This window comes from Furipterus horrens, unplaced genomic scaffold (assembly GCF_987537825.1).
Source record: "Furipterus horrens unplaced genomic scaffold, mFurHor1.1.pri manual_scaffold_10, whole genome shotgun sequence".
NCBI classification, from domain to species: Eukaryota; Metazoa; Chordata; class Mammalia; order Chiroptera; family Furipteridae; genus Furipterus; species Furipterus horrens.
Genome location: NW_028327180.1, coordinates 57209523 through 57235482, shown reverse-complemented (window position 1 = coordinate 57235482; position 25960 = coordinate 57209523). Strand labels below are relative to the sequence as shown.

Below are 25960 nucleotides of genomic sequence, written 5' to 3'. Positions count from 1 at the left end.
GGGCGGCTTCTACTAGCAAAGGAGATGCATTGGAATTTAGGGGTTCAGTGTCCCCGTCTCATCAGGTCCTTCTCATGCATCTGCATTCCCATTTCTTCCCAACCAATGCCCTCGGTCTAGCAGCAGACACCATGCAAAGAAAGATCTCAATCCATGCTGCAACCCAGGCACTTGCAGGATGTCCCACTGGGTCTGCGCCTCGGGCAGCTCAGAGCTGCAGCTATAGGAGCTGAGGGTTTTTTTTTCAGGGCGCACGCAAAACATTCAGGTCATTTATACAACACCCTGCACCCATCCCTCCCTTTTCAGTGAAGTGAGCAGCAGCCAGTAATCTCACTAACACTCATTAGTTTGACAGAAAAGCTGTTTGGTATTGAACACACAGCCAGTCAGCCCTTGCCTTTTTTAAGTCTTTGGTTAGGAGTACGGCTTGGTCACATTTGGGCATCTCTACTGCCACATTATGCCATGTCTATCAGTGCCTCTATACCACTGGAAAGAAGCATTATCAGTGGCTTTAAATCTCATCAGGTTAGAGACTCCAGAAACTGCAGAACCAAGCTCACTCTTTACTCTCAGTCCCAGAATTGGCATCAGCCATGGTTCTCCACAGAAGAACCAGTAGGACACCTACAAAAGACACACAGACACACAGACACAGACACACACACATTCGAGCAGGAGAAAGAGAGATTGGTTTTCTTTAAGGAACTGGCTCATGTAACTGATATGGATTTTGATCAATGTAGACAAATGAGCATTCTGTGCTTTCTCTGCCCAACATTTATTGTGAAGAGTCATAAACAGCAAGGGTAGAGTAACGTAATACACTGGGACAATGCCACCATGCTGACTGAGCAAGTGGATGATGCTGCTCTTCCTGACAGAGGCTCAGTGCTGCAAGTCTGCTCCTACCGAGATGCTGTCTGGGCCCACCATGAAGGTCTGAGCCATGCAGGGCCCAGACCCCAGAGGACCGCCACCATCAATGCCCATCTGCTGAGGCTGCAAGGCTCTTGGAGTGCACAGTCAGACAACGGGGTGCAACCGTCTGTGTGACCTTGTGGTCTCTAGGAAAACAAATAGGAATTCACCTTAAAGAGAACCAAATGGCAAATTAGATCTTAAAGGAAACTGATATGGGGGGTAGGGGGGGACATATATCTGACATGGGCGTGAATCATTACAACATTCTAGAAATGAAAAAGCTCACTACTCACATAGGTTTTTCAACTGCACAGTCAGAGAATTCCTTTTAAAAAGCAAAATTTTCTTTTCCAATACCTCACAACTAAAGGCTCTTGTTTAACTTCCCAGACAAAAAAGGTTCACGCAATAGCCGTTTAGTGTTTCCAGGCAGTTCTGACCCACTGCATCTCCACTCCACTCAGGCTAATGTGCTCCATTCTCTCAGAGGGGCAGTGCCACATCCCCTCGGTTTCCAATCAATTCTTTGCTTTCTCAGTGTTGCTCCTAAAACGTGTATGCAGTACTCTCATTCTCCCAAAAAGAGCAGGATGGAGTCACCAACTCCTTACTGAGATCACACAAGGCTGTTTTGTCAGCTATACACTGCAGCGGGCATTTAAACACAAGGTCTGAAGTCTTTAAAGAATAGTGGTTTCTTTCCTTAGCAATTTGTTTTTCTGACTTGATTTTTGAAATCCTGAATCAGAGTCTCTCTTTTTCTTACGTATGTTCTAAGTTTCTTGTACTTCTGGAGGCTGGAAACCATACATCAGAGGCATTGGCACTGCTTAAATATGAAAGGTCTAGCATGGGTAGGGGACAGATGTCCTCAGACCAGCCAGCATGGCTCCTGAACACTGGGACCACGGCCCTTTCAGTAGAACTAGGCTTCCAGTAGGAAAGACAAGGAATTACAAAGATATATAATAAAATGCAAGCAGTGAGACACACAGGGCACTAACGTGAAAGTGTTTATTCTCATTCTTCCAAATCTGAGGTGCTTGTTCCGAAGTGTCGGGAGATCTGAGCCCAGCATCACTGAGAGGACTGTTCCTGGAGACAGTGGAGGCCAGGCCAGAGTGAGCCATGAGGATGGATGGAACAGGGGGACCCCGGGATGGACACAATGATGGCCTTTTCAAAGAGAGGGCAGGATATCTCAGGGACACAGGGTGCCAGGTCCCACGCAGAACAGAGAGGACAGTCGTCTGCAGGGCCACTGGAGAGACCTCAGCATGGGAAGACCAACAACTTGTGGTGCTGACCCTACAATGTTCAGACTGTTTCTCTTTGAGTCAGCATTACTCAGCAGTCATTCAGTTTTCAAGAAAAGAAACAAATATGTAAAATGAACCAACAGCTCAGATATCTCAAGGTAGTCGTTTTTAACATCATTTCCTAGTAGGGATCAAAAGCACACAACAGAGCCATGGCTTGATAACACAGCAGAGGATAGAGCCTCCCTTATCTATCTCTTGACAATTTCTCTTCATAACGCTATCCAGATACAGACAAAGGCAGAACCTGGCAACAACTGGGCAAATCAAAAGAGAAAACCAAAATGCTAAAACATAACTTATTGGATGGATGGATAAAGTACCCTCCCTATGTCAGCACTTCATCTTGTGAACGGAAACAGGACAAGGCTCCACATGGCAGGGAAAACTGGGTTTTCCTTCGACAGCCTCTGCTGGATGCACATGAAGCTGTGAGCAGAGAAACCAGCTCTCTCACCGAGGGTCAGGGCCAGAGTCCTCTCTGCACCAGCCCCTTCCCATTAGAATCTTCATCTGCAGAAGCCCCAGGAACCTGGCCCCCATGACACGCCTTGCAGGAAGCTGTGGGGCCTGGGAGCCCAGGAAGGAGCAGTGACAAGGGCATGTTGAGGGCTCGGGAACTCCAACGGCTGGAGGTGGTAAGCAGACCACAAGTTCACAAGCACATACAGTTCCGAAAGGCAGGTGTGATGGTGCATCTCGAGTGTGTGCCACAGGGCCCAGATATTCGCTCAAACAGTATTCTGGATGTTCCTGTGAAGGTTTCTGGGTGGGATGAACAATAATTGGACTTTAAGGAAAGCAGATATCCCTCATCCAAGCAGCTGAAGTCCTCCCTCAACCCCAAGCAAGAAGGAATTCTGCAGCAGATACCTCAGACTGGAGCTGCAACACCGGCTGTCACAAAGCTCCAGGCCTGCTCTGCAGATTTCAGGCTTTCCTGCCCCACAATCGTGTAAGCCAATTTCTTAAATTGAGTGTCCCTGTTGGTTCTTCTGTTCCTCTGGAGAACTCTGATGAATTGAGCAGGGAACCTGTGGTCTGCCAAGGACTCCGTTGTCTCCCAGCTCCCAGAACAGTGCCTCATACATGTCAGGTCCCCAGTGATCCCGTTTGACTGTCAGAATCACCTCTAGCTTAGTAAGAAGACCTGACCTTAGCCCAGCAAACCCACATAAATGCAGATGGATGCACCAGCCTATTTCAGGTTCAAGCCCTATGGCAGGAGCTGCCAATGTGCAAGACAGTGTTGGGAGAGAATGAGCATTCTACCCACTGTGGCTGCTGTCAGTGTCCTCCCAGTAATGACAGAGGTTAGAAACAACACATCTCAGAACTGTTTTTCAAAAATAATGACAGAAATTTAAAAAATAATTTCAGATAAAAATATTACAGTAGGTATTATTAACAAAGGAAGGGAGCAAATGGAATCAGACAGTAAGCCTAATTGATTAAGTGGGAAGTGGCAGCTTTGCAGGGGGAGGTTATGGGAAGCCAGGGTGCTTGGTTGTGGCAAATGTAGCTCAGCCCCAGAGTGGAAAATCACTGGGAGCATGGTGGCACGCAGGACCCACTCCACACACCGGTTTTCCCGTGGGGAACCAGGCCTGCATTTCTATAACAGTTAAAAGCTTGCTTTCTGCTAAAGGACTCCCTCATCCTGGGCTGGGAACAACAGATGTTCAGCGTGTAACCTTGAAGCAGTTTCTTAGGTCTATTCTGGGCCAATTTCTAAGAATAGGATGTGGCTAGACAAGTTATCCTTATCATCCATGCATGTGTAACATTTTTTTCTCTGTTATATAAAAGTAATAATCATATAAGACAATGATTGGCACAAGGATTCACAATTTTCTTGAATGTAATCCACCTAAGAAATCAATAAAAGCCTGTTAAGGCAGGGGCAAACTGCGCTTTCTCCTCTAGAAAGTAGCCAGTTTTGTCTCCTCTTCTCCACAGGATTCTTGCAGTTACTGTGCATTTATTCCCTCATCCACAACGCCGTGGACCCTGCTGGTCAGAGGTTTGCGACAGGAGGTCCTTCTACTATGAGGATTGCACCGTAAGAGCCAAGATGGCGATGATAAAGGGGAGACAAACCTGGGGAAATCTGGCGAAGAGATCAAATAGGAGTAGGACGCAAGCCTGGGAAAAGCCAGGAAAGAGAGTGGGCATTTGGAGGGAAAGCCTGCTCCCTCCCTAGCCCAAGGAAATGCCGGGAAGCCTGACAAAGGCCCCAGACTCTTCAGCAGCCGCACGGTCCAGACAGCAGCCAGGAGCAGAGATGGAACCATGTTGGGCTACACAGCCTTGCATGCCAGGGTAACAGCACTGCAGCTCTGGGTCCTGACCTGACCCTCCTGGTCCGAGTGGGCACAGGATCAGTTCTGTGGCCCCGGAAGCTAGACTTCTATGGCAAGACGGAGCTAAACCATCTGGTCGCAGATGAGGCACTGGGCGTGGTGTACTTGGGGGCCGACCAGCGTCAACCAACTTCTGTTGCTGGACCCACAGGGAGCAAGCACCTCGTCCAGTGCGGCAGCCTTCACAGGGGAATCTGTGCCCAGAGCACCCTTCTTTCTCTGGGGTCATCCTTCTGCTTTCTTTTCTCCTAAACTTAGATCTAAGGGCCTCCTCAAGACTTACAACCAGGGAAGTAGTGGGCTTTAAGGGCTCTCTATAACTTACTTTCCTGATCTAGGCCACTTGTTCCAGGCTTGTTCCTGTTGCTATGATCTTGGCTCTTCCATCCTAAGTCTTCCTTTGTTTTCACTCTAATAAATCTCGCCACTAACACTTAAAATTCTCCTACATGTGTGTCCCTGAAATTCATTTTCTGTGACACTGTGGAAGAACCTATTTCCTCTGGTAACAAAAACTTTACCTTGGTGAGCTAAAAAAGGATACTCAAGGATGTGCCTTTATGAAAAATGGTCAGAGAGGACTGGTTAAAGATGTTCTCATTCTAACACCAATTCTGAGGTGTGGTTTTTCCCCACCACCAAATAGCTAACTCAGTTGTGACACTGCCTGCCTAGAGACAGGGTCAGACACCACAGGTGAAGGTCACAGTCCCACAAGAGTGACTTCCCCTCCATAAAACGATAATGGCAAATCCAGGCTTGTCACCTGACTGGTTAAAAATCAAGAGGTTTCCACAAACCCCTCTTCGGGTTCCATTAATTTGCTGAAGGGGCTCACAGAACTCAAACATTTACTTAGTGGTTCATTATAAAAGAATATGATTCAGGAACAGCCAGACGGAAGAAACGCACAGGGCCAGGTGTGGGGAAGGGCGAGGCGCTTCCCTGCTCTCTGAGCCCACCACCCTCCCCGCATCTCCACCTCCCACCAACCCAGAAGCTCTCCAAACCCGGTACTTTTAGGTATTTATTGAGGCTTCATTACACATGAATGATTGATTAAATCATTGGCCACCAGGGATTGATTCCATTTCCAGCCCCTCTCCTTTCCCCCAAGGGACTGAAACTTCCAACCCACTAATCCCCAGGGTTGGTTTCCCTGGAGACCAGCCCCATCCTTAGGGTCCTAACCAAATCACCTCCTTCACATAACAAGAGACACCTTTCTCATCAGGGGAAATTCCAAGGGTTTCATGAGCTCTGTGCCAGAAACCTGGAATGAAGACCAAATATAAATTTCTTAACAATAAATCACAATAACACAGATGGAAAATTGAAAACATACATTTTTCCCCAAGGGCCAAGAGAAGAGACAGCAGCAACAAAATTTTGAAAACTCAAAAACAGACACAGCAAATCCAAGAAAGTCAACTGTAAGACAGCAGTGGAAGTGTTACCTGTGAGTATTTAACTAGATATTGAAAAAGGAAAGAGAGCAAAGGGAACTAGACATTCAACTTAATGAACTGGGAAGCATAAACCTGCTTGCTCATCTAGGAAGCTATAGCTTCATGCCCTAGAGGATTCTAGCATTGTGCTCCACCAAGGGGATTAACACTCTTCCCCAACCAAGGGATTGTTGGTGGGCACAGGGGGAGGTGCTAAACCATAGAGGCCTATCAGTCCAGCCTGAGGAACAATGGACTGGCTAGGAGGTGGACCCATCCAAAGCCTGCAGAAGCCTGGGAAATTGATTGGTTCTTTTGAAAAAGGCACCTGGACCATCCCAAACCCAAGCCCATATAATCCCAGGAGAACAAAAAAGCGCAGAAGGTCTGGCACTGGCGCACTCCCCATCTTCCCTGCCCCCACCCCACTTTGCACTTGCTCATTTGTTCATGTGCTCTCTTGCCCAGAAGCATGTGACCATGTGGGTCTAAGAGCGACCAGGCCAAGAGCTGATGGCGTGGGCTCCAAAATGACCAAGCTCTCTCTCTCACCCACCTGAAACATACTCGTATTCTCTCTCTGCTGCCATGTGGCCTTAGCAGCCACATGGACTCTGCCACCAGAGCAGCTGGAAACAAACTAAGCTACCTGGATGAGAACCGAGACCACTTAGCAGCCGCCTGTGGCTCCAAAGGACTAAGCTTTAATATGAAGCAGAAAGTCTGGATACTGGCTCTTGTCTTGGCCTTGCTGAGGACATGGTTGGCGGACAGAGATGGGACATTGGTAACCCAGGGGGCAGCTTCTATCTCCACACAGATAAACCACACCACTCCAGTCTCCCATGCGTGGGTCTTTGGAATGCTTTCCTTGTGATTCTATGGAAGAGCCTAATTCCCACTGGCCACAGGAGAAGCTGAAAATGACCCAGGTTACATGGCAGAACCCTAAACAGAAAAACAGGTGGTGCCAGGAATCTCTGAAGACAGAGATACAGTTGGGGCTGAAAACAGAAGAGCAGGTGAGAGACCCCCACCCTGACCCAGCCCACACCACTGGGCCCCATTTCGAAGCAGAGGATCCAGAAAGAGCCCACCAGACTGGGTCTGCATGTCTGGGGGCAGCCTGCAGAGGAAAATTTCCCCCTGAACCAGGCAGCAGACCCAGGTCCCTCCTGCACAAAACCATCCGTAATCCCAAGAGAGCACAAAAAGTCCATGAAGCAACAAGAACTTCTGGAGACCACTAAATAATTCTTGGAAATTAAAAATTTGATAACAAAAATTGAAGGGTGAGAAAACATAATACAAGAAATATAAAGTAAAACAAAAGAACAAGGAAACAGAAAAATGAGAACACTGTTAGATCAGTCCAGAAAGTCAGATAACCAACAGGAACACATTTTAAAAATAGGGGAAGAACTTACCAAATAAGCAACAGGAGAAAGGTCCCCGGATGTGAGGGAGAAGCAAGAAAGTGCATTGCAGGCCCCCGACCCCAGAGGCACAGCCGTCCAGGAGCACCAGCTGTCCGTTCTGCAGGAGAAACCGGCCTGCACGAGCCGTGCTGCTCAGGTTTCCCACCACCACTGTCTCCAGTTTTCCTGATGTGCCATTTTGCACATGTGAAACATCTAACACAGGGTATCCTGCTGGATCCCCAAGAGGAAACTAACAAAGATCTGGTGCGCTTAGTCTCGTCCTCCACAAGTCCCTCCCGAGGGTCGATCTGGGGCCCTGTCCCTGCAGCGGGCAGCAATGTGCCCTTCACAGGCAGGTCCTCAGGAAACAGCCACAGGTGGTGAGTGCAGATGGGGTCCCTCAGAGGCAAGGGTTCCCAACTACACCACCCACACAGCCCTCATCCAAGGTTTCAGGCTGTGTTCAGTGCCATAACCAAGAGGCTGCCTCCCTGCCCTGAGCTCCCAGCAGCCCTCCCAAATGTGGGGGAGAGGTTCTTCCTAAGAGGCTCTAAGGTCCCTGGAGGACTCTGCATGTCTCAGTGTCAAACCAGTGCCTCTCAAAAGTGCGGTCAACGTCACGTCCTTACAGCACTGTGACACTATCTGGCTTTGCTGCGCTCATTCCATCAGGACTTGAGAGCAGCGCACTCACTGCAGAAGCAGGCGTGGGTACCCCATATCTCCCCTAAGCCTCACTTTGCAGAGGTGCAAAATCTCAAACAGCCAATCTTCACTGAACAGGTTTTGCTTTATAAAGTTATTTAAAAAAAAAAATGTTACTTATGTTACTAGGTCATGAGTTTATTATTGTACTCTTTAAATGTATTAATAACTTTTTAATTTTTAGCTTTAAAAAAACATGGTAAATACAGCATAACCTACAGAAACAAAAGCTCTTTGGGTGCCTCAATTTTTTAGAAAGTAGCAGGTTTGAGGGTGGCTGGTCTAGCAGCTCAGGTGGCAGCTTCTGGAGCCAAAATGCTTCAGCTCAAACCTGGCTGTTCCACAGCTATGCAAGAAAATAAACTACGCTAACAGACTGTGTGTAACCGTGAACAAAACTCCTGGGCCTCTCGGCCTCAGTCTCCCCCTCAGCAGACTGAACTCAACAACAATATGTTCTTGTTGGCTTGTTTGGTGATTAAATAGGTGATCCTCAGAGAGCTTACACGGGACCTGGCAATGGTGTGCTTTCAGTCAATACCGGCCCTTCCTGCCTGCATGCCAGAGCAGCCAGCCCAGCGCACCTGACAACAGCAGGTGTGACCCATGTTCATTTAGGGTATGGAAGACACTCCAGCTACCAAGAGCAGCACAGGGCTGCAGCACTTGCCTCACCTGTCAGCCACGTCCAGGTCGGATGCCATTTTGTCCAGGCCACTCGCTATGTTGTCCAGCTGCTCGCCCTGGTAGTGTAGGACCTTGGCTGCATCTTCCAGATGCTTCTGAGAACAGGCCATGAGACCAGTCAGCTGCTTCCCCCTGGTCGTGGGGAATGCAGACGCTCCCACAGCAGCTCCTGGCTGAGATAGCAGCACCTCTCTCCAGAAGTGCTCGATGACATGGAAAACGACATTCCGACTAGGTTGCAAGGAACTGAACCAGTGCTTGACATGGTCCTTTTCCAGGATGGTGACAGCATTGAAAATGAAATGAGAAGCCTCTCTCTTGATCTCAATTATGTCAGCAAGGGGAAATTCAACAAGAAGGTCTCCAGTTTCATCAGCTGTAAGTCTTACTGAGCATGAAGTTAACAAAAGTTTTCCAGGAACCCATCGCTTCTCAAGTTCTAAATAGTAGGAGCATGGCCAGGTGTGGACGCAGATGTCTCTGCTCATTGGGTTCCTGGGTCAGCCTGCACCACAGCCAAGACCACTGCTCTGAAAGAGAAGGGACAATCAGTGGTTGTGTGAGGCTAACATGTGTCATCACACATGACCTAGGGACACTAGGACATGAACAATGAGGGCATCATGGTCTCAATTCAGAACAGACCTGAGACACTGGCACATAGTGGGATCCTGACCAGCAAGAGCACTTACCCCACATATGACAGGGAAGACAAAGTCTTTGTCCTACTTAGCAGAGAGAAGATGGCCACATCATACACTTGTGCTCTTCCTAAAGTCGCAGGGCCCCCGGGCTCTATGCCTACCAGAGTACCTCCTCTGGGACCAGGGTCCACAGCTGGACATTACGGAAGGAAGAAAACTGCTGGAAGCCACCACCCCAGGGCCCTTCACACAAACAACATTTTAGCTGTGATGGCCTATCTCTACACACTCTTCACAAGTCTCTGAACTAACAAACAGAGTCTCCTTTAGAACTTTTTATAAACATAATTTCACAGAGAAAATAATCCTACAAAGTTACACACAATTATGGAGTTATATGTATATATGTATATATTTACATACAGTCTTGTCTATAATAAGCATTTATCAATGCAGTTTGAAAAGTCATGTAGGAAAGACTTAATCCTTACGGAACATTTAGCCCAACCCTCTCGTACAGACGAAGACTACGGATCTCCTCCCTGAGCTGCACTGTAGAGACCTGGCTCCCCAAGTAACTGCTGTGCAGACACATCTAGCAACACAAGGCCTGACACCAAAATAGGTGCATCCTGCATCTGAAGAACTTACGTGGAATTGATTCCTAACTATACAGAATAGTGATTTGAGGAAAGGCAACATATCATCAAATTGCCAAGGGAATGAACACCAACGAAAGCCCGATGCCTACAGGGCTACAGGCGTGGCCAGGTCTCCTGCCTTCAGCATTTGTCAGCCAGAGCACCCTACACTGCCACCATAACCTCTCCAGAAAGGGAAAGCCCAGCCACCTAGCTCTCATCTCTCCTCCCTACCCCCACCGTGGGGCTACACAGACCAGGCACACTCCCTGCACCTGTATGTGGCAGAATGACCACTAGTTTATATGCCTGTAAGCTCTCAGAGGGCAAGTATTTTGTTCATGATCTTAACTCAGGGGACACTTTGTGACTGAGTGAATGGAACAGACACTCATGGTTTATAGTGTTTATCTAACGAGGACCCTTGACCCAACTGAGGTCAGTGCTACAGGCTGGCCTTGTCCTGCGGTTTGGAGTCCTACTGATGGCAGCCTTGACACTATTAGATAAACTGAGCAGATCTGGCCCCAGTCAAATTAATCAGAGTGGCTGATGGAATAAAATGGGGATATTCGCCAAGGCCAAGATGTTATGAAAACAAGGTGGACGTCATTGGGAGGCAATTCTCCACATCTGGTGTCAGCATCTGTCCCAGACTGCAATTGTCTTTCTTGTAGCTGTATATGGTGTCTCCCTTCTGGCAGGCCCAGATAACAGGGTACTGTCCTCTTAAAGGCAAGAGTTAGGCAGGTTTGTTAGCAGCCCACTTATAAAATTGGAGGGCTCTTGCTGTGGCACAAACCCATGCTGTGTGCAGCGTGCACCGGGTCCTCAGAACCTGGGGACGAGGGACAGATGTCCACATGAAGCCCGCTGTGCCATGCGAAACAGGCCCTTTCTCTCTGACCTGGGCCCTGTGCTGCCACAGCTATAAACTACAAACTGCAGTCGGCTCAACGCACTGCTAGCCTGTCAGTCTCACACCCTTCGTGCTTCCTGACCTGACGTGCACCACAGAAGTCCCTCTGCTCGGGGAACGCATTCTTCACACCAGAATCTCAAGGCAAATTAAGTATTTAGGACACAAACTCCAGAAACCCACTCTATCAATTCATAACACCCTAAGGGAATATCCAAAGCTTACCCCAAATTTTAATTAACTTTAAAAATAAGCATATAAAAAGCTCAGAAACAGGAAGTTAGAATGCTGTTTACAAGTGGGTAGGAGGGAGGGGCCTACAGGAGCCCCTGTGACTGGTGATGCATCCTTACTTGTCCTGGGTGTACTTATTAGATGGTACTTCAAGATTTGTGCTTTTTCTCATTTTTTTTTTGTATATTTTATTGATTATGCTGTTACAGATGTCCCAATTTCTTTTCCCTTTGCTCCCCTCTGCCCAGCAGTCCCCCTCCCTTCAGCAATCCCACCCCACCCTAGTGCATGTCAATGGGTCATGCATATAAGTCCTTTGGCTTCACCCTTTCCTATACTATTCTTAACATCTCCTTATTTTGTTCCTACCAATTGTGCTTCTTAATTCCTGCACCATTTCCCCCTTCTCCCCCATCCCATCCCCCAGCTGACATCCCTCTACATGCTCCCCATACCTATGATTCTGTTTCCACTCCAGTTGTCTTAGTTTTTTTTATTTTTTAGATTCTCTTGTTGATAGTTGTGATTTTGTTGTCATTTTAATGTTCATAGTTCTGATCTTTTTTCTCAAGTAAGTCCCTTTAACCTTTCATGTAATAATGGCCTGGTGATAGGACCCCAGAGCTACCGCGTCCCCTCCGGTCCTTGAGTCAGAGCCATGGCCTTGAAGCTGCTGAGACTGGCACCCACATCCATGCGGGACATTGCAGCAGGGACCCAATGCTTGGTGAGGCGGCGGCGGGCGGGAGTCCCCAGTACCGGGTTTCCAGGCCTCTGAGTGGCGCCTCCCAGGGTCACTGTCTGGGGAGACGCCCCTGCTCCGAGTCCCGAGTCGCAGACAGACCTCAGGGGGCCGCAAGCTTCTCCGGCCTCTTTCTCTCAGCCACGAAGAGCCCAAGGCGCAGGGATGCCCTGGTGGGGGAGACAGGCCCACAGACCCCGAGCGCCAGTGCGGGACAGCGCAGGAGGGCCTGGCGGCGTTCACAGGGGTGCCGCGTCGGGCAGCAGCTCTGCCGGCCAAGCGGCGGGCACCACAGTGGCCCAACACGGAGGATACCCGGGAGAAGGCGCTTGGGTTAGATTTGGATGAGGGGCGCCTGAGGTAGCAACCAGGGTCCGGAGGATGTTGTCTGCGGAAGGTCCGGATAAGCTATGGCTGTAACTGGGACTGGTGGGGGCGGGAGCTGCACGGGTGTCACACTGTAAAGGGATATGATGGTGAACAAGCATAGTGAAGTGGTCTCATTAAAAACTCACAGACGTGTGTTTAGGAGCTAACAGGCTTCAAAAGAGAAGAAAGCGGGAAAAGTGATTGTCTTTTTACTACTCAGTGTGCTGGGACCTGTTGGGGCGGAAACAAAGATCCAGAACAGAGGGCGATGCTCTGCAGTGTCCTCACTGGACCGACCTGCTGGGCCATGCTCGCTTCCAGGCCCTGCCCTCCGAAGCCTCAGGAAGTCATAGGAGTGAGTGCAGTGACAAGGGCCCATGAGCAGTGACAGAGAAATGACATGTGTCACTCATTGTTGGGATTCCAGAGAGCAGAGGGATGGGACTGAGGGGGGGACAGGATAGAGGAGACTGGCATAACCCTAAAGAAGTACTTTCTAAGGCTCCTGAAGTCAAGATGTGGCTGACTGGTCAGACGTAACTCTGCATGTGCTTTGTGCCACATCTGTGGCTGTTGGAGTTGTGGACACAGACGGGAAGCCATTAGTATGTGGCTCCTGGGAGGCCTGGAGGAGAGGGGTTAATCTGGGGAGTGCAGGTCACCAATATGATTACTGTCCCCTCAGCCCAGAAGACCCTCTTCCAGGTAGCCCCCCTGGCCACTTCCCTCATCGCCTTCCAGTCTTCTCAAATATCTCTTTCCAGGAGGGCTTCCCGACCACCGTACAGCCACCCTGATGCCACACTTCCCTCACTGGCACTTCTGCAACAGGCTCTGTGATTCATTCCTTAAAATAAATAAACATTAATAATAATAATGGCTTGGTGATGGTGTACTCTTTTAGCTTTACCTTGTCTGGGAAGCACTTTAACTGCCTTTCCGTTCTAATAACTTTGCTGGATAGAGTAATCTAGATTGTAGGTCCTTGCTTTTCATCATTTTGAATATTTCTTGCCAGTCCCTTCTTGCCTGCAAGGTTTCTTTTGAGAAATCAGCTGATAATCTTATGGGAACCCCTTTGTAGGTAACTCTCTGCTTTTCTCTTGCTGCTTTTAAGATTCTCTCTTCATCTTTAAAGTTCAGCATTTTAATTATGATGTGTCTTGGTGTGGTCCTCTTTGAGTCTAGCTTGTTTGGGACTCTTGCTTCCTGGACTTGTATGTCTATTTCCTTCCCCAAATTAGGGAAGTTTTCCTTCATTATTTTTTCACATAAGTTTTCAATTTCTTACTCTTACTCTTCTCCTGGCACCCCTATGGTTCGGATGTTGGCATGTTTAAAGTTGTCCCAGAGGTTCCTAAGCCTCTCCTTGTTTTTTTCAATTCTTGTTTCTTCATTCTGTACTGGCTGTTTATTTCTTCCTTATGTCCCAAATCGCTGATTTGAAACCCAGCTTGCTTTCCTTCACCATTGGTTTCGTGTGGATTTTCCTTTGTTTCACTTAGCCTAGCCTTACTTTCTTCCCTTATGCATCTGTCATATTTAATCTTGTCTGTCAAGTCTGTGAGCATCGTTATCACCAGTGTTTTGAACTGTGTTAGGTTCACTGCTATCTCCTTGTTGCTCAGTCCTCGCACTCCAACCTTGATCTGTCCCCCACTTTTGGGCCATACTTCTCTATCTCCTCATCTTTACTGCTTTCTGTGTTTGCCTCTGTGTCCTAGGTAGAGCTGTCGCACCTGTTATGTTGTAAGGGGTGGAGCCTTAGGTATTTGTTAGTGCTGGCAACCCATTCCACCATGCTGTGGCTCTGTATGTGGGGGAGGGGTCTGAGAGGGAACAATGCCGCTTGCCCCGCACTTGCCTCCTTTCCAGGCAATTCTCCCACTTCCTGTACTAAAACAAGCTGACTGTTGAGATTGGCGGTTTCTTTCTCTGCCCCAACGCCCGCTGGTTTTCCTCGGAACTGGAATTGTGCGCTATGCAGTCTGGTCTGCGGCTGGGATCGCTTCCCAGGTTTAAAATGTATGACTGCGCTTTTTGCTGCAGTCACAGTCCTTGTGCCAGTGCTGCTGCTGCCGCCGCCACTGCCACCACCAGCCACCATCTACCACAGCTGATGCCAGGGTCCCACACTGTGTTCTCTCTGCCCTGTCTCTGTCCCTCCTACCTGTCTAGCTAAGTATTTCTTCTTTATTTCTTTGTTGAACCTCCATGTAGTTCGATTTTCTGGATTTCTGGTTTCTTTTTAGTTTTGAGGTAGTTGTAAATTCCATCTTAGTTGTGAGGAAGACAGAGAGTGTCTACCTATGCCTCCATCTTGGCCAGAAGTCCCATTTTCTAATCTTATGATTTGTTCATTTCTTTGCGTTAGTACTTCAATGAAAGGTTTGACAATATAAGCTTATTAAAAATTACTAATAAATGTACATATGAAAGGTATACCAGATGCTACATCACAAACACCTGAAATCACTGGGCTAGACAGAGACACAGATGGATACACACCCATATGGCTGTCACACACAACAATGTGCCCCTCCCTTGCATGTGACCCCAGGTAGTTCCTTAGCCTCTCTGCCTCTCTTTCTTGACCTGTAAGTGGGGACAGAACCAACCCTAGCCCACACCATATGATGAGGCTTAACTGAATTGCAGTATCACAGGCACTTAGAAAAGCACCTGGCTCCTATATGCTCCATGTGACATCACAATCCTATTTAATCTCGCAAGTATCTAGATCTAACGCTGCTCATCCCTTAGAAGGGGGAAGAGTCCACCGCTTGCTCTTGACACTTTTCTTTATTTCTCATATGATTGCTAAAACAGAATCTTGTCCAGAATCTGCCATCTGGCCTAATTAGTTTTTACCATCTGATCAGAGTTGGCTACAGACAGCACCTGGAAGTGAACATAAGCACACACACAAATGTGACAATGAAGAAAAGGAGAAGAAAACATGCAAGAATATACCCAGTGAACACAAAATTAAGGTGCCAGGTTAGAGCAAAACAACTTGATTCCACCACAGGACAAATACACTTAACTTCTATGTTAATCTGACTCAAGTACTTCACCAACGCATCCTGGAACTTCTCTTTGTCATGACAGCCAGGGCAGGCCCGTACTTCCCAGAAGCTGCAGCCTCACCAGCCAGCATCCCCTGCCTGTGCGCCACTCTGTTCCTGCCCCAGGGACATCTTCTCCCCCCAAAATGGAGTCCTCACCACCCAGAGCATTCACTGCAACTCCAAAAAGCCTATCAAAGTACCCATAGAAGGACCAACTGGGTCTACACACTGGAGAAGCAGACATGACACGGTGCCTCATGCACAATGCCGGCACATTCAGGCACCCAGAAAGTGCCTGCTGAGTGAAACCCATGTCACACCATGTGGAAACATGACCTATCCACTGTGGTCCACTTTCTTCCTTCCACGTGTTTCCAATCTACGCTGAGGTCTGGAGCCCTTACTTGGTCCTCCCCTGCTGTAATGTAGAACCTCCACCTGCCAGTGAAAGACGTACAGACCTGCGTGGACCCTGAGAAGAGCACTGGAAAGGGGAGGGAAGGTCATGGCAAGGCCCCCCAAGGGCATCTGGGGCTCACTGCCAGTGATGCTCCCAGTCCCTGGGCTGCACTTATAATGCCTGGCAGGCAGTTAGTATAACAGATCTCTCTCAGAGCTTGCATCAGACCTGTGCCTGCAGTGAGACTAAGCATCAAGTAAACACCTATTTTTAGCTAATTTCCAGAGTAACACACCTTCCAATAACTCCTGACCACAAGAAGGCTCAGAGTCAGAACAGTGGGAGCAGTGTCTCCAGGGGCTGTGGCCAGCCTTTTCCATTACCTTCACCTCCCACTCCTCAGAGGTGCCCACTCAACCTGGGAGGTCCCAAGCACTGTTGGGGATGTTTTATTGAAATGACATGCTGTATTCACAGGGTGTGCCCCATCTTTCAAGCTCCTCAGAGCAGAAGAGGATTTTATGTAATTTGTGCTACATTTCCTGCAAAGTGCTTCCTTTTACACTCCCTCCTGTTGTTTCCTCTCTGGCCCTCTGAGCGGTGTGTTGCTGGGAAGTGCAGTAGGTCCAGGTGGGGCCCAGACAGGTACATTTCTCACCAGTCCCAGGTGATGCCAAGGCTGCCGTCCAGTGGCCTTGAAGGGACACAGCCCTGCTCTCACTGGTACAGTCAGAGCCCCATGTATACAGTGGTGGTGATGCTGCCGATGCTGGAAGGCCACCATGTGGACTAGGGGAAACACCACACAAATGCCTGGCCAGCCAGTGCTCAGAAAAGGAGGCCCCATCTCCTACCCTGAGTGACTGCCTCAGGGAGCCTCCCTTTCTTATGAAATTTACTCTCAACCACACACCTTCAGGAGCTGGGTCCCTCCCAGGCAACCCACCTGAATTTCATATTTCTCCCATGGGGCAAACTTGGACCCACATTTCCCAAATCCTATGTACTTATGACACTTTGCTTCCTGCACCTGTCCCCGCGCTCCATGATCTGCACTCTCCGCAGCCATGTGAAAGTGCCGGGACAGCAGGAGAGAACACAAATGAAGAAATGAATGAACATGTCTGGAAGGACAGCTTTCCATCAAAAAGGAAAACGTGTTCATCTCTGGATGGGATTATGGGTGACTCCTTTTCTCCATTCTGCCTTCCCTGTGTGTTCTCACTGCCTGCCCAATGCTGGCCCAGGGAAGAACAACACACCTTAACCACAGGCAGAGCAGGCGGATGGGACACAAGTCACCCAACACCTCCCGCTGCTCCACCTGCCACCAACAGCCCCAACCCCAGTCCCATCTTGCCAGCATTCTTCGTTCCCATCTCAGGTCCCTCTCCACCTAGGCCTCAGACTCTCCCAAACTCACTGCCCTTATAGTGCTCCCCTCCCCCACCTTCCCCCACTTCAGGTGATCCCGGTTCTCCTTCTGGGAAACTGTACTGACTGAACTGCAAGCACAAAGCTCCAGAAGGTCAGGAGTGTCTCCCCAGGCACAGACTACACGGCGCATCTGCCTATCCTTCCAGGAGATGAGATGAGAGAGGTCTTGTTTGCTTTTCCTTCTGCTTTGCTGTGTGGGAGATGTTGGTAAGTCCTTTCTCACTGACACCCCACACGCATCGGCCAAGTTCCCATGCTGATGTGGGTAGGTTTGTGAGGGCAGGGCATGGCCTTCTGCCATATGCTGAGGCTGTGACATGTCACCTCCACCACGTTCCCACCAGGTGCCCCCATCTTAGGCCTGCAGTCTGCACAGGCTCATGTCCCCACCCTTGATCCCTACGCCCTCATTTCAGCTCTTCCAATTCTTCCACCATCCCCCCAGGTCCCTAGTATCTCTCAGGGCACCCACCATCCCCTCCAGGTCCCCATCAACCCCCAAGCTTCCATCATCCCCCCCAAGTCCCTACCATCCCCCAAGTTTCCATCACCCCTCCCCCAGGTCCCCACCATCCCTCAAGCTCCCATCATCCCCTCCAGGTGTCCATCATCCCCGAAGGACCCCCATGATTCCCTCACGTTTCCACCATCACCATAGGCCCCATCATCTCCTCCAGCTCCTCACAATCTCTCTAGGTCCTCTTATTCCCCTCCATGTCTCCATCATCCCCCTAGACCCGCACATCCTCTCCAGGTTCCCCATCATCCCCTCAGTCCTTCACCATCCCCAATATCCCACCTTTGGCCCTTGTACACTTTTCTCAGCCCAGCCCAAAACACACCACTTACCTCAGTCCCTTGGGCACTGGAAGGAGGAGGGGTCCGCGCCGCGGCACAGGCCCAGACGCAGACTAGGAACGCCGCATTCCTGAGTCCTCAGGTGCGAAAACGACGAGACTCGGGCTGGGAACTGTGTGACAACTTCAGACGCCGATCGGCTGTTCTGAGGGCTGCTCCCTGCGCCTGCGCCCGCGCCCGCGCCCGCGCCCGGTGAGGGCCGCCACATGTGCGCATGCGCTTAAGGCCCGGCGCGCTGTGGTACGGGCTCCGGCAGGAACTCCGCTCCCGCTCGGCAGTGTCTGGCTGATCGCTCCGTAGTATGCCTCGTGATTTCGTTCCCGCCGGCGCGGAGGCTGTGAGCCGCGAGTGCCCACGGCGTCTGCGCCGGAAGTAGTTTTAGGAAGTACTGCCTTTTCACCTCCCAGGTTAAAATGCAAGGCAGTGGGAGTTCCGAGGCCGGCTTCCGGCTTCCGCCCTCCTCGGGCTGCGGGACTGGTTCGCCGTCTTCGGAGGCCTCCCTGCCTCTGCCAGCCCCTCCGCTATCGGCAGACCACCCCCTCCTCCCCCTCCCGATCCGCTGGAAGCCTTTCCATCCCGCGACACAACCCCTTGTCTCATCCCTAGCCTCCCCTCGGTCCCTGGCAGCCCCACACCCCATGGACGCCGAGCCTGGGCCGCCATGGACAGGGAGACGCGCGAGTTCGCAGAAAGCCACTTCCGACGCTTCCGGGGGCGTCTCCCCGGCAGGGTCTGCCCGACCCCGGACCGTGTGGACTTTATTGAGAATCCAGACTCCTTTTCTTACGCGGACTTCTTCAAGGGTTACCTGCTCCCCAACCTGCCCTGTGTCTTTTCCAGCGCTTTCACCGAGGGCTGGGGCAGCAGGAGGCACTGGGTGACACCCAGTGGGAAGCCTGACTTCGATTATCTGCTTCAGATTTATGGTAAGGACCGAGGGCGAGGGCGAGCACTGGGCTAGAGTAGGGTCCTCTGATTCTCACCTTGCCCCGTTCCCTTAGGTCATACCACAGAGGGCCCCACTGAGGGTTTTGGGGGGAAGGCAGGGTATGAGGGGATTCCTAGAAAAATTCGTGCGGAGTCGGTGCAGCAATGAATGGAGGGTGGACAGGGTCAGAAAACAGACAAGCTGGAGGACTGTGCCTTACTGACCCTCTCCTTTCAGGAGATGTAGTTGTACCTGTTGCAAACTGCGGCGTCCAGGAATACAACTCGAACCCTAAAGAACACATGCCCCTCAGAGATTACATCAGCTACTGGAGAGAGTTCATTCAGGGGGACTACTCCTCTCCACGGGGCTGTCTCTACCTCAAAGACTGGCACCTGTGCAGGTAAAGGCATGGTGCACTGGCCGCCGCACTGCTTTTTCCAGACCTGAGTGAGCCCTGGCTGCACGTGGGGGATACCATCTTTTTCCCAGTTAAGAATTTAAATCCGTACAAAAAAATCCAGCTCCCTGAAGAACAGTGTGGCCAGTTCATGGTATGCATGCAGTTGGCTGCATGGGCATTGTGGAACTAGTGGAGGTGCAGGTGGGCTCTGATTATTACATCTTTGTCACATTTACCCATCTAACTGGTAGCACCCAGCCTTTGTTCGTCCTCTCAGATGACCCCTGGAACCAGCCTCTTTAAAAAAAAAAAAAAATTATCTTTAACTGAGGACATGCTTATTGGTTTTAGAGAAAGGGTAAAGGAAGGAGAAAGAAAGTAGAGGGGGAGAAACACTGATGTGAGAGAGAACCATCAGTTGGTTATGCTTTGTACAGGCCCCAACCAGGATCAAACCCACCACCCAAGCATGTGCCCTCACTGGGAATCAAACCCTCTACTTTTCAGTTTGCAGGACAACATCCAATTCACTGAGGCTGGGGCCCAGCCTCCCTTTCCAATCCTCCTTCTCCAGGTCCAACCTGTTGTGCTGCCAGTCTCCTAACTGCCTGCCTGCCTGGAGTCCTGCACCTGCTTAAAATCTCCATCACTGCTGAATGACATCAACTCTTTAGAGAGGACTGTCTTTGTCTGCTCCCTCCTACACACTCCCACCTGGGGAGCTCAAATGCTGCTGCTCTGAAAACATCTCACTCACTGCCATGCCCACTCTCTGAAGTGGTTCCCTGAGAAGGGGTGAGTTTCACCAGCAGAAACCATCCTACTCAGACTAACCTCCAGCTGGCACATAGTTGCTCAATTAATGTTGAGTGAATGAGTGCACAAACCCAACTCTTGTTTTGCTGATGTGGAAACTAAGGCTTAAAAAGGTAAAGTGAGCTCTGGCTGGTGTGACCCAGTGGATTGAGCACTGGCCTGCGAATTAAAGGGTCACTGGTTCGATTCCCAGTCAAGGCACATGCCTGGGTTGCAGGTTGTGTCCCCACTTGGGGGCATGCAAGAGGCAACCACACATTGAGATTTCTTTCCCTCTCTTCTTCCCTTCTCCTCTCTCTAAAAAATAGATAAATAATGTTTTTAAAAAAAGATAAAATGAGACTAAAACTCAGGCTCATGTGATCCTAAGAGCAATGCTAGAGTATGTGAGACACACCAGCACCAGCCCCCACCCACAGCAGTCACAGCATGTCCTTGCTGCTCCTGCCACAACTCTTGGAGCTCAGCATGGAGCATTCCGTGTAGAGAGTAGTTAAGGTGTGACCAGACACTGGTCCTGGCCCTCGGGGACTCATAGGTCCTGATACTTATGCACTGTGAATTTGAGCTTCAGATAAGCAACAAGTGGTTTTTTTGGTGTATGTATATCCCAAGTATTGCATTGGGCATACTTGTGCTTAAAACTTTTTATTTATTTGAAATTTGGTTTTGACTGAGTGTCCTGTATTTTCCCTGGCAACCTTAAAATGAACAGGCAGACGGGGTTCGATGAGTGAGCAGGAGTCTGAGTGCATAAAGGCATATTGTTTGGGGAACTCAAGTGGTTTGGTGGCCCTTGGCCATGGCCTCTGACCAAGCATGATGTGTGAGCAAGCCCAGGAGCTTGCTCTAGCCTGCTGTTCTCCCTTGAACTGGTTTAATGTGCTCCTGTTCTTGGGAGCCTATGGTTGGGTTGTGGGGTTCACCATGGAGTCAGGGTTGAGTGGCTGAGGGTGAAAAGGACCTTGGTGTACATGGTTGTCCCTGGGCCTGGGCCTGTGGCCTTGCATCTGCACAGCAGAGTCCAGGTCACTGGTGTGGGTGAAAATACCAAAGCGGCCCACAATTTCAGAAAACTTGTCTGATTCAGATGATGCATGTAGACCCCAACTCATCCAGAGCCTGAAATCCTGGGACTGGTGTTGGAGTGCTCTGAGCACCTGGGTTGCTGCCTCCACGGGTCATCTAAGTGCTGTCACAGTACCCACCACCACCTCACCTGCTTCCCACTCTGGTTCAGTTATTGGGGCGAGCTCAGCTGGGGTCACTGGGAGCTGTGGTCATCGGTGGTCAGACTAGGGCTAGGGCATCTGAGGTGGCCCCATTCAGCGTAGCAATAGGTGCTGGCTCCAGAAGATAGCCCAAGGTCCCTAACATCAGCGACCATGTTGGGCTTGGGTGTGTGGAGGTAACAGTGTTCTCATGCTGCTTGCTCTGAAGGGACTCCTCTGCCGAGGGCTTATTCACCCTGCCTGTGTACTTCTCTTCTGACTGGCTCAACGAATACTGGGACACCCTGGATGTGGACGACTACCGTTTCATCTACATGGGGCCCACTGGCACCTGGTAACCATGCATTCGCTCGTACCCACTGCCTTGTACCTTGTCCCTGGTCACTTTCCTGAAACACATCGGCTCCCTTAGAGCCTTTGTGAGGGTCCCCTTGGCCAGGCCATGGAGGCAGATGCCAGGCATGGCATTTCCAAGCCCACTTCCGCTCCTTCCATCGTGGCTCTTCCCAGAGCCGTGTCCCTCTTGCTGGAGGTTCTGGACTCGGGTGGGTCTGGCTCACCCTTATGGCTCACAGACAGATGTGAGAGCTGGGGATCTTGGGCCCCAGAGTGTAGCCAGTCTATCTGGAAAAAGCAAAGCCCACGCCCCAGCCCCAAGGCACCAACAAGGACTCTTTGCAGGTCGCCGTTCCATGCTGACATTTTCCGCTCCTTCAGCTGGTCTGTCAATATCTGTGGGAGGAAAAAGTGGTTCCTCTTCCCACCAGGGCAAGAAGAAGCCCTACGGGACTGCCATGGTGGCTTGCCATATGATGTGACCACTCCTGCATTCCTGGAGAGCCGTCTGCACCCCGGGCTCGAGCGCTACAGCCCACCGCTGGAGGTCACGCAGGAGGCAGGCGAGATGGTGTTTGTGCCCAGCGGGTGGCACCACCAAGTCCACAACCTGGTAGGGTGGGCACAGCCTGTCCCACATGCCTGAGAGGTGGCCCAGGCAAGCAGGGAGACACACCATGGGCTTCTGCTGGCTGACCCTGACTCCCTCTCAGCATTGCCCCTCAGCCTGCTCTTGCCACCTTTCTAGGTGCTTCCTGAAGAGAGGGCTGTGCCTACACCTCCCGACTTCACAGTGGGCAGGTTGTCCCTTTGGGAGAGCCTGGGTCTATGACAAGGCAGGCCATAGTGAGGCTAGTCCCATGTGTTGGCATGTTGACTCCACATAGCAGGCTAAGGGTTTCCAGCCCCCATTCCCTCCTTCCTACATTACTTTGCACAGTGGGGTTTCCAGGGCCCCTGGGGAGCCCCACTCTGGGTTAGCTATGGAGTCAGATGATCCCAAACCCAGTTCCCTCTTCTCTGCTGGCACCTGCTGGGAGACAGGCAAGAGCAGCCCTTCCCACCTGAATAGGGCTGGGAGGACCTCAAGATTGTGGAGGGGACAGTGCCCACTGTGGGCTTGTGGGGACAGCTTGCAACCTGCCTCTTCCAGGAGGATACTATCTCCATCAACCATAACTGGGTCAACGGCTGTAACCTGGCCAACATGTGGCATTTCCTGCAGCAGGAGCTCCGTGCTGTGCAGCGGGAGGTCGGCGAGTGGAAGGACGCCATGCCTGACTGGGACCACCACTGTCAGGTGCAGTGTCTGGCCTGGAGAGCAGTGGGGACGGAGAGGCCAGGGCCACAGAGGGGTGTGGGGAGCTCACCTGGGACAGAGTTGCAGTGGGGGGAGGTGTGGCTGCCTGGCCAGCCTATAAGAGGGTCAGTCTGGGGCTGAGGCAGGTCATGGGGTGCCAGGCTGCAGGGTCCAGCCCCATCAGTAATTGGCTGGCCCCCAGGCATCTGTCTCCACCCTCCAAGACTGGTTCATGGCTTGGAGTCCTTTGCAGCTGGCCCTCTGTCCACAGTCAACAGAAACTTGCCCAGAGTTGCAGGTGAGCAACAGCTCATTGGTCGCTCCTCTCTGGCCTAGGTCATCCTGAAGTCCTACTCTGGGATCAGTTTTGAAGAATTTTACCACTTCCTCAAGGTTATTGCTGAAAGGAGGCTCCTCCTAGCAAAGGCAATAGGCCCCAGTGAAGGGGAGTGTCGCGAGGGCTCTGGGCTGGGCCTCCAGCACACCATTTTTGACATTGGCCGGATTGCTGAAGTGCTGGCGTCTTTGGTGGTCAACCCCGACTTCCAGAGAGTGGACACCAGCATGTTCTCGCCACGGCCAGAGAATCTCCTTCAGCAGCTGGAGGAGGTCATGGCTGCCATGGAGTCTTTTTAATGTGTGCTGTGAGGACCACATGACACATCCTGACAGGACCCTGCAGGCACTGGCATGAAGAACAGTTGTCCTGCTCCAGGGCCCCTTCCAGAAATAAAGCTCCACCCTCCTGTGTGGCCTGGCCCATGCTGTCTCCCAGCTGAGCCTTGTTGCCTTGGCTTCCCAGGAGCAGTTCCTCCTCTTCAGGGTCTGGTACTGTCCTGGCATTCTAGGACCTCAGTGCCTGTCCAGAGGGCCCAGGTTCCTTGTCCTCGTGAGGCCTAGCAGGACTGGGGACTCAGATCTGGTGAAGGGATGGGAGGAGAGTTGTAGTAATGGGCCTGTGGCAAGGTAGCTGGAAGGGGGTATGCGGGGGACTCAGGAGTGTGAGCCGCAAGGTGCTAAGTTTTCTTCATGTCCCTGGCCCTCCCTCAGTAAATGCCTGCACAAAGCCTATGGGCCTCCCATCCACATCAGTGCAGGCCCCCTTTGGAGCAAGCCCCTCAGGGCGGAGTAGAGGCACTGGGCCTAAGACACCCTCATGCTGCAGGGCCTGTCTCTGTGTCCCACATTTGAACCACTGTTTGGTGGTGTCTGTTTCTCTGCTGGCCTGTGGCTCCCCTGGCAAGGTCCTGAGCCAGAAGTTTCATTGGTCAGTGCTCCAGGTCTCAGGTACTGTATTCAGGGGGGACACAGGCCCTGCTGGCAGTAAGTGGCAGGTCAGTACTCCTGTGTTGTCTCTTTCCAGGGTTCTAGGGCCACCCCTGTGCTCCCTACCAGCAGTGACAGGGCCCTGATTAGGGTCCACCTGCAGGCCAGCAGGAGCCCAGGCCTCTTACACACCTTTTCTGCACCATCCACTTGTTGCACACCCACATCCAGAGTCACTTTGCAAATACAGATTGAACAACCACTTCGCGCACTTGTTTCTGTCCAGTTCCCAGTCTTTGCATATCTCTTCTGTGCCAAGCAAACCAAGTATCACACACTACATTTTAACTTCTGCACCATCCCATTTCCACTCCTTGCACACCTGTGTGCTACTCAGTCACAGTGTGAGTTCTCCAAGGAAATGGAACCAGTTGGATGCATGGAGAGAGATGGGGCTGGTGAGGGTGAGTCAGCAGGGAAGGCTGGAGCTCCAGAGGAGAGGAAGTTGTAGACTTGGGCCCAAAGGTTAGACTCAGGCAAAGGTTCTTTGTTGTAGTCTGGAGGTGAAATTGCTTTGTAAGTCTTGCTCCTTGTTTTTAAGGCCTCAGCTGATTAGACAAAGCCCACCACATATGGCAAGTCATCTGCTTTATTTACTTAGTCTGCTGAGTTAAATGTGAATCTCATCTAAAAACTCAACAGCAATAACCACACTGGCGTGTGACGAAGTGGCACTGTGGCCTTACCACATGGGCAATAAACTTGAGCAATGTAATCACTTGTTCACTGGGGTTCAGTAGTCACTGCTCTCTCCAACACCCACTTGTTAACATGGGCACTCAGCAGTTCCTCATTGCTCAGTCGCTGTGGGCAATCCAATAAAGCCCTTTGGTGTACTCCCCTACACCACACCTACCCCTACACTGCCATGCAATGGTCCCTCTGCACACTTTCTCAGTGTTCTTCAACCACTGATTTGGCACACTGGCTAAACTTCACTGGGTAAGTCAGTGATTACCCTTTACATGCTCATTCTACACTAACAGCTATTTGCACACCTACTGCCATTTAATCACTGCACACGCTGAGTAATTCAAAAACCACTACCTTGTTCTCCATTCAGCCCTACACTTGGCACACCCATTGTTTGCCAGTCACAGTGCAGTTCAACAACCAATCTGTGTGCATCTCACTCCATCCAACTCTCACTCCACATACCCTCTGCAGCATTTGACAACTGCTCCTACCATGCTCATGGTCAAACTTTGGCTTTTCACAGCCTCCATGATGTGTGCCACTGTGTCTTGTTGCACACTCCCTGTGTAAGACTCTGAACACTTACTGAGCTAGGTTACCAACCACTCTTCACTATTCTGCTCCTTCCAGCTCCCCATCCTGCACAGCCACTGTGAGCCATCTGACAGTGCTTGCACGCACAGCAAACCAACAAGCACTGCACACTTGTGTCAGTTCAGTCTTGCACATTGCCTCTGC

The 25960-nt window shown here is 50.7% G+C and overlaps 2 protein-coding genes across 4 annotated transcripts in view; one reads left to right on the top strand and one right to left on the bottom strand.

Moving 5' to 3' along the window:
• Positions 1-18359, bottom strand: part of SNAP47 (synaptosome associated protein 47) — a 60427-nt gene extending 42068 nt beyond the window's left edge. Inside the window, exons 1-2 of the mRNA XM_090290379.1 lie at positions 18177-18359; positions 8859-9400 (exon numbers count right to left, since the gene is read on the bottom strand). Coding sequence (XP_090146505.1) covers positions 8859-9358 — 500 coding nt within the window. The 5' untranslated portion in view covers positions 9359-9400; positions 18177-18359. The remainder of the gene's footprint in view (positions 1-8858; positions 9401-18176) is intronic.
• Positions 18360-18497: 138 nt separating this feature from the next.
• Positions 18498-24728, top strand: JMJD4 (jumonji domain containing 4). Of its 3 annotated transcripts, none has more exons than XM_090290357.1 (6): positions 18498-19111; positions 19351-19516; positions 21773-21898; positions 22246-22459; positions 23054-23200; positions 23537-24728. In XM_090290357.1, the coding sequence occupies exons 1-6, from the start codon at positions 18847-18849 to the stop codon at positions 23834-23836; spliced, it is 1218 nt and encodes a 405-aa protein (XP_090146483.1). In that variant the 5' UTR covers positions 18498-18846; the 3' UTR covers positions 23837-24728. The 3 variants fall into 3 exon arrangements, with proteins under 3 accessions (XP_090146483.1, XP_090146482.1, XP_090146484.1); XM_090290356.1 differs by having other exon boundaries at positions 22246-22513; XM_090290358.1 differs by lacking the exon at positions 19351-19516 and having other exon boundaries at positions 22332-22513.
• Positions 24729-25960: the final 1232 nt, after the last annotated feature.